Source organism: Notolabrus celidotus, chromosome 23 (genome assembly GCF_009762535.1).
Source record: "Notolabrus celidotus isolate fNotCel1 chromosome 23, fNotCel1.pri, whole genome shotgun sequence".
Lineage (NCBI taxonomy): Eukaryota > Metazoa > Chordata > Actinopteri > Labriformes > Labridae > Notolabrus > Notolabrus celidotus.
In genome coordinates this window covers 24,631,186-24,647,500 of record NC_048294.1, presented here as the reverse complement: position 1 = coordinate 24,647,500, position 16,315 = coordinate 24,631,186, and the positions used below count along the sequence as shown (strand labels likewise).

The following is a 16,315-nucleotide window of genomic DNA, read 5'->3' as shown; positions in this document are numbered from 1 at the left end:
GCTATAATGAGCTTTCTCTGCAGGGTGTCTGGGCTCAGCCTTAGAGATAGGGCCAGGAGCTCAGACATCCAGGAGAGACTCACAGTAGGGCTGCTGCTCCTCCGCATCCAGAGGAGCCAGATGAGGTGGTTTTGGCATCTGGTCAGGATGCCTCCCCGACGTCTCCCTGGGGAGGTGTTTCGGGCATGTCCGTCTGGGAGGAGGCCACGGGGAAGACCCAAGACACGCTGGTGAGACTATGTCTCTCAGCTGGACTCGGAGCGCCCCGGTATCCTCTCAGAAGAGCTGGTGGAAGTGGACGGGGAGAGGAGTGTCTGGGCTTCCCTGCTGAGACTGTTGCCCCTGCAACCCGGACCCGGATAAGCGGAGGAAGATGGATGGATGGATAGATGGATGGATGGATGGATGGAGTTTTGGATTGACCTGAAAATGAAGGAGATGTTTTAGGCATGAAGAGGTTTGATCACAGCCTGTTTGAATCTCATGTCTCTTCTTTGTTGAGAGCAGTGAAACAACAAAAGGAGGACATGGCTGAACATCTAAAGTAAAAACAGTCATCCTTTGATTTCAGCCACAATGTCATTTCTGAACATGTGATGTCCTGCAGTGACAGCCGTGCTGTATCACTTCTCTAAAATAAAGAAGTATTAGAGCTCTGTGTCTGATGCTCTACTGGAGGCAGCTAATGGAAATCTATGTGTCATTGCTCAAGGACACTCGGTGTGATTATGCATGGAATTGCAACAGGGAAATCAGAGCAGAAAAGGTTCAGAGTAATCCTTCAGTAGCTGTTAAAGCAACTCTGCAGAACTTTTGGAAGAATCGAGTAGAGACATTTGTACTAAGTGACAGCTATTGTGCTTAATCTTAGCAAACAGTGTTAGCTAATGTTTTTCACCCATGGTAAAAACACTGTCCTAAACATCCTAACAGATTGCCTGAAATTACTCTTAATTTATGATGTTGTGTTTTTTTAAATGAATTTATTACACACACACATTTCCTCTTCCTTAGACCGGACTTAGAATGATTTGAGTGACAGCAGGTTGAGGAGAGATATTCACAGCAACCCTCTCCAAGCTTCCTCCTATAAATACTGCACACCTTGGCAGCTGACAGCTGCTAACTGAGAGCAGGAAGTAAACACAAACATGCATTTCAGTTTGGCAACAAGTAAACATAAATATTCACACACACACACTCAGACAGAGCAGCCCTGTCAGCAGATGCAGAGCGGTGACTTCCACGCTGGCTGAACAGGCCGGGGGAGTTCCTCTGACCTTTATTTCTCTCTAAGTGAAGTGTGAAGAAGCCGTGCAACACACCTTTGCATGAAGTTTACAATGTACAGTATGTCCATGCATTCATTTCCCCTCCCAGCCTCCTCAGTGATCCTGTGATTTATATCTAATGTCTTCTCCTGTGATATACTGATATATTCCAGTGACAGTAAAGTGTGTATTTGTGTGTGTTACCATAGGTTTCATCCAGAGGGCATGTGCACAGATCTGAGAAAGTTCATTGACGGCCCCAGTAGCTACCTCTCGCTACCAGAGGAGCTCAAGTCAGCAATTGATTCCATCACATACATCGCTGAAGCTCTGCAAGCTGAGAAGGACTACGAAGCTGTAAGTTTACCCGCTTGATTTAAAGCTGCTCTTTCCTCATCCTCTGTTTCATCTTCATTCCTCTGAGAACCATCATGTGGTTTTTAAACTCTGCTCCGTCTCTTTTTTTCCCTGTCTCCTCCCATCCTCTCATCGCTCCTTCCTTACTTCCCCTCAATCACTTCCCATCACCCCTTTATTTTTCTCCCACTCTGTTTCCTCTGTCCTCTCCATGCCCAGCTGAGGGAGGACTGGCAGTACGTTGCCATGGTGGTGGACCGCATGTTCCTCTGGATCTTTGTTGTCTTCACCACTGTGGGCACCTTGGCCATCTTCGCCGATGCCAGCTTCAACCATACACCCAATGACCCCTTCAAACCCACATGAAACCGTGGGACGTTTGGTTTTCTTGAGCGTTACCCATCCTCTAGTGCATAATCAACTGAAAGGGAAACTGAACTCACTGTGTCATACTGCCAGAGAGTTTAAAAAGTCTAGTTCACCATCAATCCAATGTGCAGGTACCACTTTGATGTTTTCAGGCCACTGAAGCAGGAGTCCTGAGCAGCCAGTGTTCCAGCTTTAACCGGACGAAAGCTTCAACATTAAAGAACCAGTTTTTCAAATATTACACTTGGACAGAAGGTTGTTTATATATTCTCTCCCCACCCTCAGACAGTGTTGTAGTACTCGAGTACTCGCAGGACTCGTGACTCGACTTGGACTTTAGCACTAATGACTCGGACTTGGACTCAGACTCGAGCATTGATTCCACAAGGACTTGGATGATAGAGAGGAGGACTCGGGCTTATATCCCTGTAAAGCCTGAACCATCAAATCATTTCCAGAAAATTCTAATTCTTTGAAAATGAGTATTTATTGGACCTTCTGACAAAAAAATAAAAATAAATTAAATTGCAATTTTCATATATAAGTTTCAATTTGTATCATATTTGATACATCAGGAATTTTGGTGCACAATTTTTGCTCAAAGTTTCTTCTTTTGAAAACAAACTAAAACATATAAAAACATTTTTAGCCTATTAAACTTTGAGTTTCCTTCAAATTTTTCCCAAAGTAATTTCAAACCTAGAATTTTTTTTTCCATGTTGCACGACAACGTCATATACATTCTGTATGTACTACACAATAAAAAAAATAATTTATTGTTTATTTTTGCTCTGAATTATTCAGTTTTTAGTTTGAGCAATTGAGCAAAAGAAAATTATTTACTATGAGCCATTTTAACATTCAACTAGTCATCAGTCAACATGATACAGCAGGTTACATATATAAAAATACAATATACATTATAAATATCTGAATTTCTACTCTAAATATACCTCAGTATGTCATTTTAACATGTTCTTAAATAATAAAAAGACTGTATGTTGCTTTATAGAATGAATAGTGTATGAAATGTAATAAAATGATGATTGACAGATCTCCAAATAAATGTCCTTATATACCTGCTGTATCAAACATGATACACACATTTTCAACAAGACTATAAATGAAGTCATGAAATATTAATTAGTTTTACATCAATCCAGTAACTATTCCTCTTGAAGTTTCAGGATCAATTTGAAAGTTTTTTTCATCCAAACTTTTTCAAACTTGTTAAAAATATCCCTGAAAAACCTGGAGTGGGTCTCTGATCCACAGCTGACATGTTGGATGTCTCAAGTGACGTCCTTCTGCTGCATGAATGACTCTCACCTGGTGGATTATCCGTGCACTGCATGTATCTGATCGTACACATCAGGTTTTTTATTATAAAAATATATCACACTGATGATGTAGAGGTCTCAAACACTGATGTATCAAATATGACACGCTTGGCGTTATAGGGATATATAGTGATACTGACTGTTTTAATGTTCATGTTAGATTTTGTATGTTTCATAAAATGTATTCGGTTCAGAGCGAGGGCTGGTATGAGCGTTCACCTGTGTGCGTGTTGATGTGACGTCTGCCAGGATTAAAAGACGCTACCAGCCGTGTGTTCTTCTTTCAAAGATTTAACAGTAAAAGCGGTGAGAGCAGATCGACATGTTGGAGATTTAAGAGACCCATCAAACTTTAACAGACATCTGTACAGGATGAACCCAGAGAAGAGAGAGAGAGATGCTAAAGGTACTGAGACCGTTCATCACTTTACTGTGTTAGCATGCTACCAGTAATATTAGTGACTGGTTGGTTAAATTCAGATTAACAGTGAGCAGAATCTCTGAGCGTGTCCCCTCATCAACAGAAGCATGGTGTGCATTTAAATACAGCACACAGCGCTGTGACTTCATTCATAAACTAATCTCCAGACACATCGTATCTGGTACATTGATCTTAATATAAACAACAACAAACACATGACTTAAAGTAAATATGTACATACAATGATGGAAATAGCTCCAACACTAATGTTGATGTAAGGAAATGTGTTTCCTATATATCCAAAAGGTCCCACACAGTCAGTCCAGGTCCACACAGTCCGTCCAGGTCCACACAGTCCGTCAAGGTCCACACAGTCAGTCCAGGTCCACAGTCAGTCAAGGTCCACACAGTCAGCCCAGGTCCATACAGTCAGTCTAGGTCCACACAGTCAGTCCAGGTCCATACAGTCAGTCTAGGTCCACACAGTCAGTCCAGGGTCACACAGTCAATCCAGGTCCACACAGTCAATTCAGGTCCACAGTCAGTCAAGGTCCACACAGTCAGTCCAGGTTCACTAAGTCAGTCCAGGTCCACACAGTCAGTCCAGGTCCACAGTCAGTCCAGGTCCACACAGTCAGTCCAGGTCCACACAGTCAGTCCAGGTCCACACAGTCAGTCAAGGTCCACACAGTCAGTCCAGTTTCGAACAGTCAATGGTTTGGATTGCAACAGCCGCCCTCCTTGTAATAAATAATATTACCAATGAGGACTCAACTTGGACTTGGACTCAAACAATGAGGACTTGACTCAGGCTCACATAATGATGACTCGACTCGGACTCGCATAAAGAGGACTCGGCTCAGACTCAAATAATGAGGACTTGACTCGGACTCAGACTCACATAATGATGCCCCGACTCAGACTCACATAAATAGGACTCGACTCAGACTCACACAATGAGGACTTGACTCGGACTCACATAATGAGGACTCGACTCAGACTCACATAATGAGGAATCAAATCAGATTTTCTCTGGTGACTTGGACTCGACTTGGACTCAAATTCAAACACTGAGGACTCGACTCGGACTCGAACACTGAGGACTCGGGACTCGACTCAGACTCGAACACTGAGGACTCGGGACTTGACTCAGACTCGAACACTGAGGACTCGGGACTCGACTCGGACTCGAACACTGAGGACTCGGGACTCGACTCGGACTCGAACACTGAGGACTCGGGACTCGACTCGGACTCGAGGTTTGGTGACTGGACTACAACACTGCCCTCAGAGGATTGCATGTTGTTTGACCATCTGAATTTATAAAACTGTACGCTGTCAAGAATCCCTGTGAGGTCTCGTCTGCATTCAACCTCAGTTTGCAAGAATCCTCCAATGAAAGAACATCTTGAAGTTTGTCAGCTGAGAGAGCAACAGAGACTTTCAGCGTCAGTGTTTTTGCCTTAATTGCAGAAAATGTCTTGCCGCCAAGAAACGTTGTACAGATCTGGTGACGTGGATCATTTATACGAACCAGAACTACATTTAGTTTGATAACTGCATGAGATTTAGCAACCCAGCCACGTCTACTGTACTTCACGTGTGTATGCAAACATCAATGTTAGCTGCTGCTCGTGTGTGTTTTTAGTGTTTTGAGACTTTAGGTTTGAAGAATGTGGATCCAGGGTTTGATATTCCAATGTGGTGTTCACACATAAACACAAGAGAAACCGGATGCTACATGTAGCAGACTGTATACCTTTCATTTCCCTGTGTTAGAATGTGCTGCAGCGTAACAAATGCTTCATGGGTATTTCTGCAACCACAGTAATCCTCGTTGTATTTTTGGCACTTTTTTTTTTAGCATGGAAGATATTCAAATATTGGACTGGGGAGAAGCATACCAAGTCACTTCACCAGCTGCATCAATACCCTGTGGAATGTTCATTACATAGGAGACATGAGGGTCAGGCTTATGTTCCCAGGGTCTTGTTTACCCGGGTCTTTCAAAAGTTCTGTATGGGTTCCTTTGCAAAGAAATGATGGAGGATGGCTGTTTCACATGCAGTTTTAGATGTAAAAATATTTTTGACCATGCAGAAATACTAAATACTGCATAGCAAGTGCAACAAAATAAAGTTTAAAAAAAAAGTATTTTGACTACTTCTAAAAAGATTATTGGGTTTAAATAAGAGCTGAACATTACGTTGATGTGCATTATGTACACTACTGGTCAAAAGTGTGGAAACACCTTCTCATTCAAGGGTTTGTATTTATTGTAATGATTGTAAACACTGTAGATTAATACTGAAGACATCAACACTATGAAAGAACATATATGGAATTATTGAATGAACAACAAAGTGTTAAAGGTGACATATCACGCTTTTTTCATCAATATATATTGGTCTAAGAGGTCCCCAAAACATGTCTTTAAAGTTTATGCTCAAAAAAACACTTTGAAATCAGATTTTGGTCTGCCTGAAAAGCCCTCTTCTTCAGTCCTCCTCAGAACACTCTGTTTTCTCTCTGACCACGCCCCCTCAGGAAGTGGATGTGCCTCGGATGTCCAGCACGTTGATCTAATGTTTACATGTTGGCTGAATATACACGGCTGCTCAGAGATCACGTTACTTCAACCCTCTGAATCTGATCCAGAATCTGATCCTGACGGAGAGGCGCCTGCAGCAGGACCTTTCTGAAGGATTGGTCACAGATTTAGTGTTTCTTGTTGTTTTATTTATCAGTATGTCGACGTGTGTCTTGGTACACAGCTACAGCTACAGCTATGAACATGTAGCTATGTGGCTATGCTAATTAGCACTAGCACTTATCCATGACAAATACAAATCATCCACTAGATCTTCAAATCTGCAGACGTGGGGGGTAAAACCGACCTCTGCCAGAGAGGCAGCAGGACCTTTCTGAACCATTGGTCACAGATTTAGTGTTTCTTGTTGTTTTATTTGTCAGTATGTCGACGTGTGTCTTGGTACACAGCTACAGCTACGACATGTAGCTATGTAGCTATGCTAACTAGCGCTAGCACTTATCCATGATAAATAAAAATCATGGGAGTAAAACCGACCTTTGTGTTTATTAAGACAGCCTACAACTAGCATGCCTCCCTCCTAAGCTCCCTGTTAGCACACATGTGTGCAGGTAATGAAAAACAGAGGAGGGATTCAGTATTATTTTATACAGTCTATGGGCTGAACAAGCTCTGAGCTCTGACTCCGTTACAGACCGGATATTGTTGTTACGTAACAAAAACACTGAAAACTGAAACGGCTGGTTTCACACACATTTACAGAAAGGTGTAGAAATCAGAACAGGGGCAGAATGGATTTTTTTCATTCTCGGGGGGTTTGTAGACATGCCAGGGAAACATATTTCAGGTAGAGAACCATTAAAAAGTCAATTTTGCATGATATGTCACCTTTAAACAAAGCAGAATCTGTTTTATATTTCAGATTCTGTAAAGTAGCCCCCTTTTTCCTTCATGACAGCTTTGCACACTCTTGGTATTCTCTCAGTCTGCTTCATGAAGTGGTCTCCTGGAATGGTTTCTAATGAACATGAGCCTTGTGAAGAGTTCATTTGTAGAATGACTTGCCTTCTTAATGTGTTTGAGGCCTTCAGTTGTGTTATTCAGAGGTAGGTTTAGTACACAATGGATAGCCCTATTTGACTACTGTTGTAATCCAGATTATGGCAAAACCAGATTATTTCATAGTTTTGATGTCTTCAGTATTAATCTACACTGTTGAAAGCAATTAAAATAAATACAAACCATTGAATGAGAAGGTGTGTCCAAACTTTTGACTGGTAGTGTATGTTACGTCACACACATTATGTTAGGTTGCATTCATAATGTTTCAGAAGTTGCATTCCTGAAGGTGCATACATTATGTTTTTTTGTTAAGTTGCATTTGTTACATTACAAACAGTTTGTAACTAGGTCCAGGAAAACATCACTGATTTCCATGAACTATATTTTTATGGTGCAGACTAGTGATGAGGAAATGAATCTTCGGGAACCACTAGTTGTATTTCTTGACTCCTCTAGATGGCGCTCTCTGTTCAAACAAAGGGTTGAAAGCACACTGAATTACCATTCATTGAGCCTTCATTTTTAAACCAAGAGCGCCATCTAGAGGAGTCAAACAATACAACTAGTGGTTCGCGAAGCCTCATTTGACCATCACTAGTGCTGACTTGTAACTTTAATGCAGCAGTCAGGTGTCAATGCTAAGTTTGATAATCTCTGAGTACTTAATCACAATATGTTGACCACCAAATATTCATATTAAACATTTGACTTATAGAAAACTGTGCAAAGATCATATAACCCTCCTAAAGGTCTCCATAGTGTGTCATATACTCAGAGGATATTAACAAGGTGCACATAGGACCTTGGAGGACAGAGTCCTAAATGTGCTCCCACACGCACACCACACATGCTTTTGGATTCTCTCACATGACTCCAACACACACACACCTGCCCTTTTAATCTTGTGCTATCGTTTTGTGTTTGTCTTTTTAAGTAAAGATCTGAGGGGAGGATATCAAAGGCTGCATCTGTTGTCAGAATGCTATCAGGAGAGCTGTGACCCTTGCTCTGTCACCTGCCTGCTTCGCTATTAATAATCCTCAACACACACACACACACACACACACACACACACACACACACACACACACACACACACACACACACAGAGAGAGAGAGAGAGGGAGAGGAACTGGTCATGAGACTCTGCTGCATGGGCTTCCCTGATATTTATGTGTGTAAATACAGTTGCCCACAATAAAGGCTGACTGGTTGAAGACTGCATAGCTCAACAGCTCATTGTGTAAGATAAGATATTCCTTTATTCGTCCCACAACGAGGACATTTGAAAGTGTTACAGCAGCAAAGTAGATAGTGCAAAAATAGCAATTATTAAAAAGTTATTAGCAATTAGAATTAAAGAAAGTAAAATAAGCATATCTTAAGAGCGTATACACAAAATAAGTACATTTACATATATTTACAAAACCAGTGATTCAGTGAAAAATGTGCACAGACTATTAGCATAGGTTAAAAACAATGTACAGAACTGAGAAGATTGGTAGAAAAAAGTATTGCACATGTTAGGAGAGGGATGAGTAATTATTGCACGTTAATAATTAGACGGGGGAGATATTACACTTGAGTCCTTCTTGGTGAGGTTGTTGTTGTTGGTTATAAAGTCTGACCACTGAAGGAAGAAAAGACGTATGGTATCTCTCCGTGAGACACCGCAGGTGAAAGAGCCTGTCACCGAACAAGGTTCTCAGTGTTGTTATAGTCTCCTGCAGGGGGTGTGACGTGTTGACCTTCATTATTCAGCATCAGTGTTGATGCTAAGAGTGCTTTAATATTGTTGAACCCCAGTTTCAACAAAGTTTGAATGTTAGAATGTTGATAAAAACTGCGGCGCCCCTGAAGTCCCTAAAAAAATGTTTTTATCTTGTGCGCATGAGATTATTATATTGCTTGAATATTTCTATTCTATGTTATTAGGTTTTATGACCCTCTTTCTTTATACATTGAGCTGCTGCAGCGTCCAATCAGGGAGTGATATTCGATAAGGGGGCGTGTCTGTCTGCAAAAAGACTCCGGCTGAGGCTGTTGTCTTTCAGTTAGCGATGCGGAGAGGTAATAGTTATTATTTCATCTCTGCTTTTTGGAGATGATGTGGTTCTGTTGGCTCCTTCGAGCTGGGACCTCCAGCAGGCATTGGGGCGGTTTGCAGCTGAGTGCGAAGCGGCCAGGATGAGAGTCAATACCTCCAAATCTGAGGCCATGGTTCTCGGTGGGGAGCGAGTCTTTGTCCCAAGCGGAGGAGTTTAAGTATCTCAGGGTCTTGTTCGGTAAAATGGAGTGTGAGATCGACAGGCGGATTGGTGCAGCGTCAGCAGTGATGAGGGCGTTGTACCGGACCTTCGTCTTGAAGAGGGAGCTGAGCCAGAAGGCAAAGCTTTCAATTTACCAGTCGTCTACGTTCCAACCCTCACCTATGGTCATGAGCTGTGGGTCATGACTGAAAGAATGAGATCTGTGATACAAGCGGCTGAAATGAGTTTCCTCTGAAGGGTGTCTGGGCTCAGCCTTAGAGAGAGGGTCAGGAGCTCAGACATCTGGAGGGAGCTCGGAGTAGAGCCGCTGCTCCTCCACGTCAAAAGGAGTCACCTGAGGTGGTTTGGGCATCTGGTCAGGACGCCTCCCTTTAGAGGTGTTCCGGGCACGTCCAACTGGGAGAAGACCCCGTGAAAGACCCAGAACTTGTTCGAGGGATTATATCTCCCGCCTGGTCTGGGATCATCTTGGGATTCCCCAAAAGGAGCTGGAAAGTGTTGCTGTGGAGAGGAATGCCTGGGTCAATATGCTTGGACTGCTACCTCCGCCACCCGACCCCGGATAAGCAGAAGAAAATGGATGGATGGTTATAATTATCTTGTGCGCATAAGATAAAAAAATATGTATTTTTGGGACTTCAGGGGCTCCGTAAATACTTGGGACAGGGACAACAAAACATTAAAAGTTGTGTAATGGTGAAAAAAAAACACCACTCATCAGTATTAATCTACAATGTTGAAAAGAATTAAAATAAATAAAAAACATTGAATAAGGTGTGTCCAAACTTTTGACTGGTAGTGTATGTCCAGGTAAAAAAAGTCAAACACACTGGTCTAGTAAGAAGAACTGTGTTATTACCGTACATGGTGTCACACCTAATGAACCTTTTTAGACTATTCTTTGAAACATGTTGCGGGCATCAAATACAAAATGAACATATCGTTTTCATAAAACAATGACATTTTTCAGTTCAACATGTGATATGTAATAATAATAATAATATAATATATTTTAGTTGTAGAGCACTTTTCAAAAACCAAGTTACAAAGTGCTTCACATGGGCAGTAAAATAAAACAGGCAGATCATAAAATCAAACAAGAAGTAAAACATATTTTAAAAGACAAAATTCACCTAAAAGAACTAAAAAAAATTTAAGATATATTTCTTTAGACAGTTAAAACAAAATCCTAATAAAAAAAATCTAATAAAATCAGTGAAGGCTCTGTGATAAAAGTATGTCTTCAGAAGAGATTTAAAAGAGCTCACTGACTCAGCAGACCTGATCTCCTCGGGCAGATGGTTCCAGAGTGTTGGACCCCTCACTGTGAACCCCGTCCTCTTTTGTTTTCATTTTTGTATTTGGAATGCACAATAAACCTCTGCCCGAGGATCTCAATGCACACGTCGGCTCATAGGGTCCTAAAAGGTCTGCTATGTAGCTTGGAGTGAGTCCATGTAGAGCATTAAAGGTGACATATCATGCTTTTTTCATCAATATATATTATATCCCCAAAACATGTCTTTAAAGTTTATGCTCAAAAAAACACTTTGAAATCAGATTTTGGCATGACTGAAAAGCCCTCTTCTTCAGTCCTCCTCAGAACACTCTGTTTTCTCTCTGTCCACGCCCCCTCAGGAAGTGGATGTGGCCTCGGCTCTCCGGCACGTTGGCTGAATATACACGGCCGCTCACAGACCCGCGTTACTTCAACCTTCTGAATCTGATCCAGAATCTGATCCTGACGTAGAGGCGCCTGCAGCAGATTTAGTGTTTCTTGTTGTTTTATTTATCAGTATGTAGACTTGTGTCTTGGTACACAGCTATGAACATGTAGCTATGTAGCTATGCTAACTAGTGCCAGCACTTTTCCATGGAAAATAAAAATCATCCACTAGATCTTCAAATCTGCAGACGTGGGGAGTAAAACCGACCTCTACCAGAAACGCAGCAGGACCTTTCTGAACGATTGGTCACAGATTTAGTGTTTCTTGTTGTTTTAATTGTCAGTATGTCGACGTTTGTCTTGGTACACAGCTACTAACATGGAGCTATGTGGCTATGCTAACTAGCGCTAGCACTTATCCATGATAAATAAAAATCATCCACTAGATCTTCAAATCTGCAGACGTGGGGAGTAAAACCGACCTTTGTGTTTATTAAGACAGCCTACAACTAGCATGCCTCCCTCCTAAGCTCCTTGTTAGCACACATGTGTGCAGGTAATGAAAAACAGAGGAGGGGTTGAGTTGTATTTTATACAGTCTATGGGCTGAACAAGCTCCGAGCTCTGACTCTGTTACAGACCGGATATTGTTGTGACGTAACAAAAACACTGAAGTCTGAAACGGCTGGTTTCAGCACACATTTACAGAAAGGTGGAGAAATCAGAACAGGGGCAGAATGGATTTTTTTCATTCTCGGGGGGTTTGTAGACATGCCAGGGAAACATATTTCAGGTAGAGAACCATTAAAAAGTCAATTTTGCATGATATGTCACCTTTAAAAGTAATCAGTCAAATCTTAAATCCAATTCTAAAACATATAGGGAGCCAGTGCAAGGAAGCTAAAACCGGAGCTATATGGTCAGATTTTTTGGTTCTGGTTAAGTAGTCTGTTACAGTAGTCCAGGCGTGATGAGATAAAAGCATGTAAAATCATCTCTGTGTCTTTAAAAGTTCAAACAGACAGAATTTTAGAAATGTTTCTGAGGTGATAAAAACACACTGTACGAGTGTTGTGGTATGGTAACAATACAACATGACCTTCCACAAAACTGTAGCACTGAGAAGATTTGTTGTTCAATAGCTGCACAAAAACAAACAGCGGCCATTTTGATGTATTTTTACTGGTCGCTGTGGCATGCAGGGAGACACTTTGAGACATTCACCCTCTCTAAACTTTCAACCTCTGCATGATTTATGGCCTGTTTGTGTTCTAGCATTAAATGCCCTGGCCAGCAGAGAGGATAGGGACACCAGATACAACAGGTAATGTGCAGTAGAGTCAGAGGGAAAGTAATGGGAAGAAGGGGAGCTCTTTCTTATCTTTTGTAGCTGACAGAATAACTCGATGGTCCTTGAAATACTAACATCAGCTTCACAACGGCAGCACTGAGGATCCAAGACACGGCAGGAAAACCGAGTTTGTTCCAAGGCCTTCACTTTATCAATCACAACACTTCAGGTTTTCACATCCTTGAACTTCTCTTACCATCTCTACAGTAACAACATCCATCTCTATTTTTATACCCCATTCGACATGCTTATCTTTGCTTGCCTCAAGCTCATTTCAAGCCCAGTATGAGCAAGATGGAAGTTCTCTTTCCTTACGCAGGCTCATGAAACCTAGAAGACCTTTCCATCACTATTAACAACACCTCGCTGCGCCTGCCAAGACGGTTGGTAATTCTAGACTCTGCTTCAGCAACTTAATGCTGCAGGTTTTCACTCCACAGCATCAGTCCTTCAGAGTCTCTCACATTCATTCCCGCACAAACATCAGCTCTAACGGCTCGGAGACGTATAACGTCATGTCAGCTTTACTCGGCTGAATAAGTTCTTCTCTGCTCCACTACCTGCAAGCTTTATGTATCTAAATTTCACTTGTCGTGACAACTCTGACATTATTAAAATGTTTCATAACTTATGAATGACTTTTTCTACTGCTGCAACTTATTTCAGGTTCAGTTTTCACCCTGGAAGACTATTTGTCCTGACAAGCCGAGATGTGCCTCTGAGCCACATTTTTCAAAAGCAAAATGAGCCACACAAGTCCAAATTCTGTGCTGCTTTCAGGACACGTATTCAAGTTTCCATATATGATTTGGGACACTGACCTCTCAGTCAATCCATAAACACTTCTCTGCTTTACCCCAAACACTTCTACTTCTTTGTAACGGCAGTGACATAAAATCCCTGGTTTGTGGACAGCCTTTATTAAAGATGGTCAAATTCCACCAGATCCGTGTCCGGTCTATCTCTGATCCGTCACAGCACCGGATCTGATGGGCTTCTATTCTAGTCAATGTGTTAACTTCCACTGGATCCGCTCCGTTGCATTCCGGCTGCGTCTCTGATCCAGCCAAGCGTGCCGGATACGGCCCTGGTGGGGAGGCTTTCAGCAGTGTGACTGCCCCCTGGTGGCTGGCTGCAGTATAGGTCAAAAAATCCGTCTCCCCCATTCATTTGAATGGGGGAGCAGTCAAACTTTAAAAAATAAATACACGTCGTACGAATGTTTCTCACATCCGTATGTTGTGGTGATATGTAGCTAGTATTTGACTGTTTTGTGTTCAAGGCCTCTTTTTCCTGAAAAGTTTCTTTTTCGTTAGTTATTAGAGTTTAAAAAACGGGGTTTTACTTCCTGGTTTCCTTTGATTCACAGCCGCCGTAGAAGGAAACTTCAAAGGACACAGCGTCTTGTGATGTCACGCTGTAGGGCGGAGCTTATTACAAAGGCTTCACAGGATCTGGCTGCACAATGGCTGCGCCCAGGAGAGGGATTTTTTGGCTTCAGAACTGTACAACGGGAAGAGGCGGAGCAACGCTGTCCATTTTTATTTACAGTCTATGGATCCAGCAGGTCGGAGTCCTCCGGATCAGATACACAAGACTTCTATTTTAGCCGGATGCTGGAGCACACCGCATCAATCTCAACAGAGCAGATGGAGCGGGACAGGAAGTCAGGTTTCACCAAAACAAAATGAAAACATCCTGTTAATTTTCAGAATAAAACACTCTGTGTTATCACCAGATCGTATTTCACTTAACTACAACAACAAACCATCATGATGAGCGGAGCCAGGCCTGGAGTCAACAGGTCAGAGGTTTTCAGAGGACCAGAAAGACAACATGGATGAGGAGAGTCAAGTCAAGTCAACTTTATTTATATAGCACATCTAAAAACAACCAGTGTTGTCCAAAGTGCTTTACAAGGTAAAAAGTAAAAATTACATGAAGACAACAATAAACAACAACATAACAGGATATTAATGTCCTCTTCACGAGGAGAAGGCCAAAGAGAAGAGATGGGTCTTCAACAAAGATTTAAAACATTCAACAGTTGGGGCCGATCATAATTGGATCAAGCCATTCCAGAGCTTGGGGGCCGCTGCTGCAAAGGCTCGGTCTCCCCGGGTTTTAAGGCGACTTTTAGGCACATCCAGAAGCAGCTGGTTTGTTGACCTCAGTGCTCGGGTTGGGTTGTGAGCATGGAGAAGATCAGCCAAGTAGGATGGAGCCAATCCATTTAGGGCCTTGTACGTTAAAAGTGCAACTTTAAAATCAATCCTGTGACGGACTGGGAGCCAGTGGAGAGCACACAGCACAGGTGTGATGAGCTCCCTCTTTTTCCTGCCAGTCAGGAGGCGAGCTGCCGCATTTTGTACAAGCTGCAGGCGCTGAATAGACGGCATGTCTAAGCCCACATACAAAGAATTACAATAATCAAGCCTAGCCGTATTAAAGGCATGTACAACTCTCTCTAGATCCTTAGGAGGGAGATATGCCTTCACCTTTGCTATGAGTCTCAGCTGGAAGAAGCTGGACTGAACCACAGAAGAGATTTGTTTCCCAAATTTGAAGGCACTGTCAAAATGAACTCCAAGACTCTTTACAGAGGAGTGAACATTTGCTGCGAGAGGAGGAGGAGGATCCTTGATTCAGTAATCAACGCGGGAAAACCTCGGTCACATGACTCCAGCTGTCCGGTGGTCCTGCTCCGAGAGAGAGCATGGAGCCGGACCGCAGTGGATCAGAGATGGACCGGACACGGATCTGATGGAAGTCCCGTGTGACATATCAGCTACTACGTGAATTATATGTAGCAGGAGATGAGGGTGTTTCTGGAGACCAGGGGAGAAATGTCTAATAAAGATATCTAAGTTACAGTTTATGTCCTTCAGCTGACTCATGAGCTTGCTAATAAAGTTGGTTACAATGAGCCAACCAATAATGGGATTTTATTCTTGTTGGTAGCTGACCAAAAATGTTTAAACTCACAAAGTGTCTGTTATCTTTAGTGTAGAGGACTAGCAGGAGAATAAATGTAACCAGGTTGTATAGAAGTGTTGGTTTCTTGGTAAAATCTACCCTGACTGTCGTGCAGAGGCTACCACAAATACATCAATGTACGTATAAGGCAAAGTTGTTCCAAAGCATCTCATTTCTCAGTCATAAAACATACATTTGAATCGTGATTGAACTTAATTAAGGTAAGAAAACAGCAAAAACTATTAAAATTGTGCAAAATGTGACGCCATCTGGTATATGTGCTTGTTTACATCTGCATAGTAGAGAATCTTCTTATGGCAGCACCAATAAGGTCATGATGATAACCAGAGCTACAGCCCCAGCTAGTGGAGTTTGGCTGAGCTACATCTTAGATACAACATGTAACCATTTCAGGCCTTTAATAATAAAAATATCAGTTTAAACATCTAATATTCTGGGGACCAGCGAAGCTGACACAGGTTTAATTGGATTCAAGTCAGACTCAAGTCCTGATTTTCAGGATTTGTGACTTTACTTGGACATGTGCTTTGACTACATAAGGACTGAGATGACATCAAGGAGAAGATAGACTTCCTTGATTGATAAAGATTGTTTAAATTTATCACGCCCTAATAATGACCATCGATGGTGCTGCCGTGGAGAGGGTTAGCAACACCAAGT

The 16,315-nt window shown here is 42.1% G+C and overlaps 1 protein-coding gene across 6 annotated transcripts in view; it reads left to right on the top strand.

Annotated features, from left to right (window-relative positions):
* Nucleotides 1-16,315, top strand: part of chrnb1l (cholinergic receptor, nicotinic, beta 1 (muscle) like) — a 118,138-nt gene that overhangs the window by 59,469 nt on the left and 42,354 nt on the right. For 2 of the 6 annotated variants that reach the window (XM_034676555.1, XM_034676556.1), the window contains exons 11-12: nucleotides 1,481-1,628; nucleotides 5,623-5,912. In XM_034676555.1, coding sequence (XP_034532446.1) covers nucleotides 1,481-1,628; nucleotides 5,623-5,832 — 358 coding nt within the window. In that variant the 3' untranslated portion in view covers nucleotides 5,833-5,912. Of the gene's footprint in view, nucleotides 1-1,480; nucleotides 1,629-1,847; nucleotides 5,383-5,622; nucleotides 5,913-8,305; nucleotides 8,324-16,315 lie in introns of those variants that run through there. The other 4 variants (XM_034676560.1, XM_034676558.1, XM_034676559.1 and 1 more) reach the window with 4 other exon arrangements.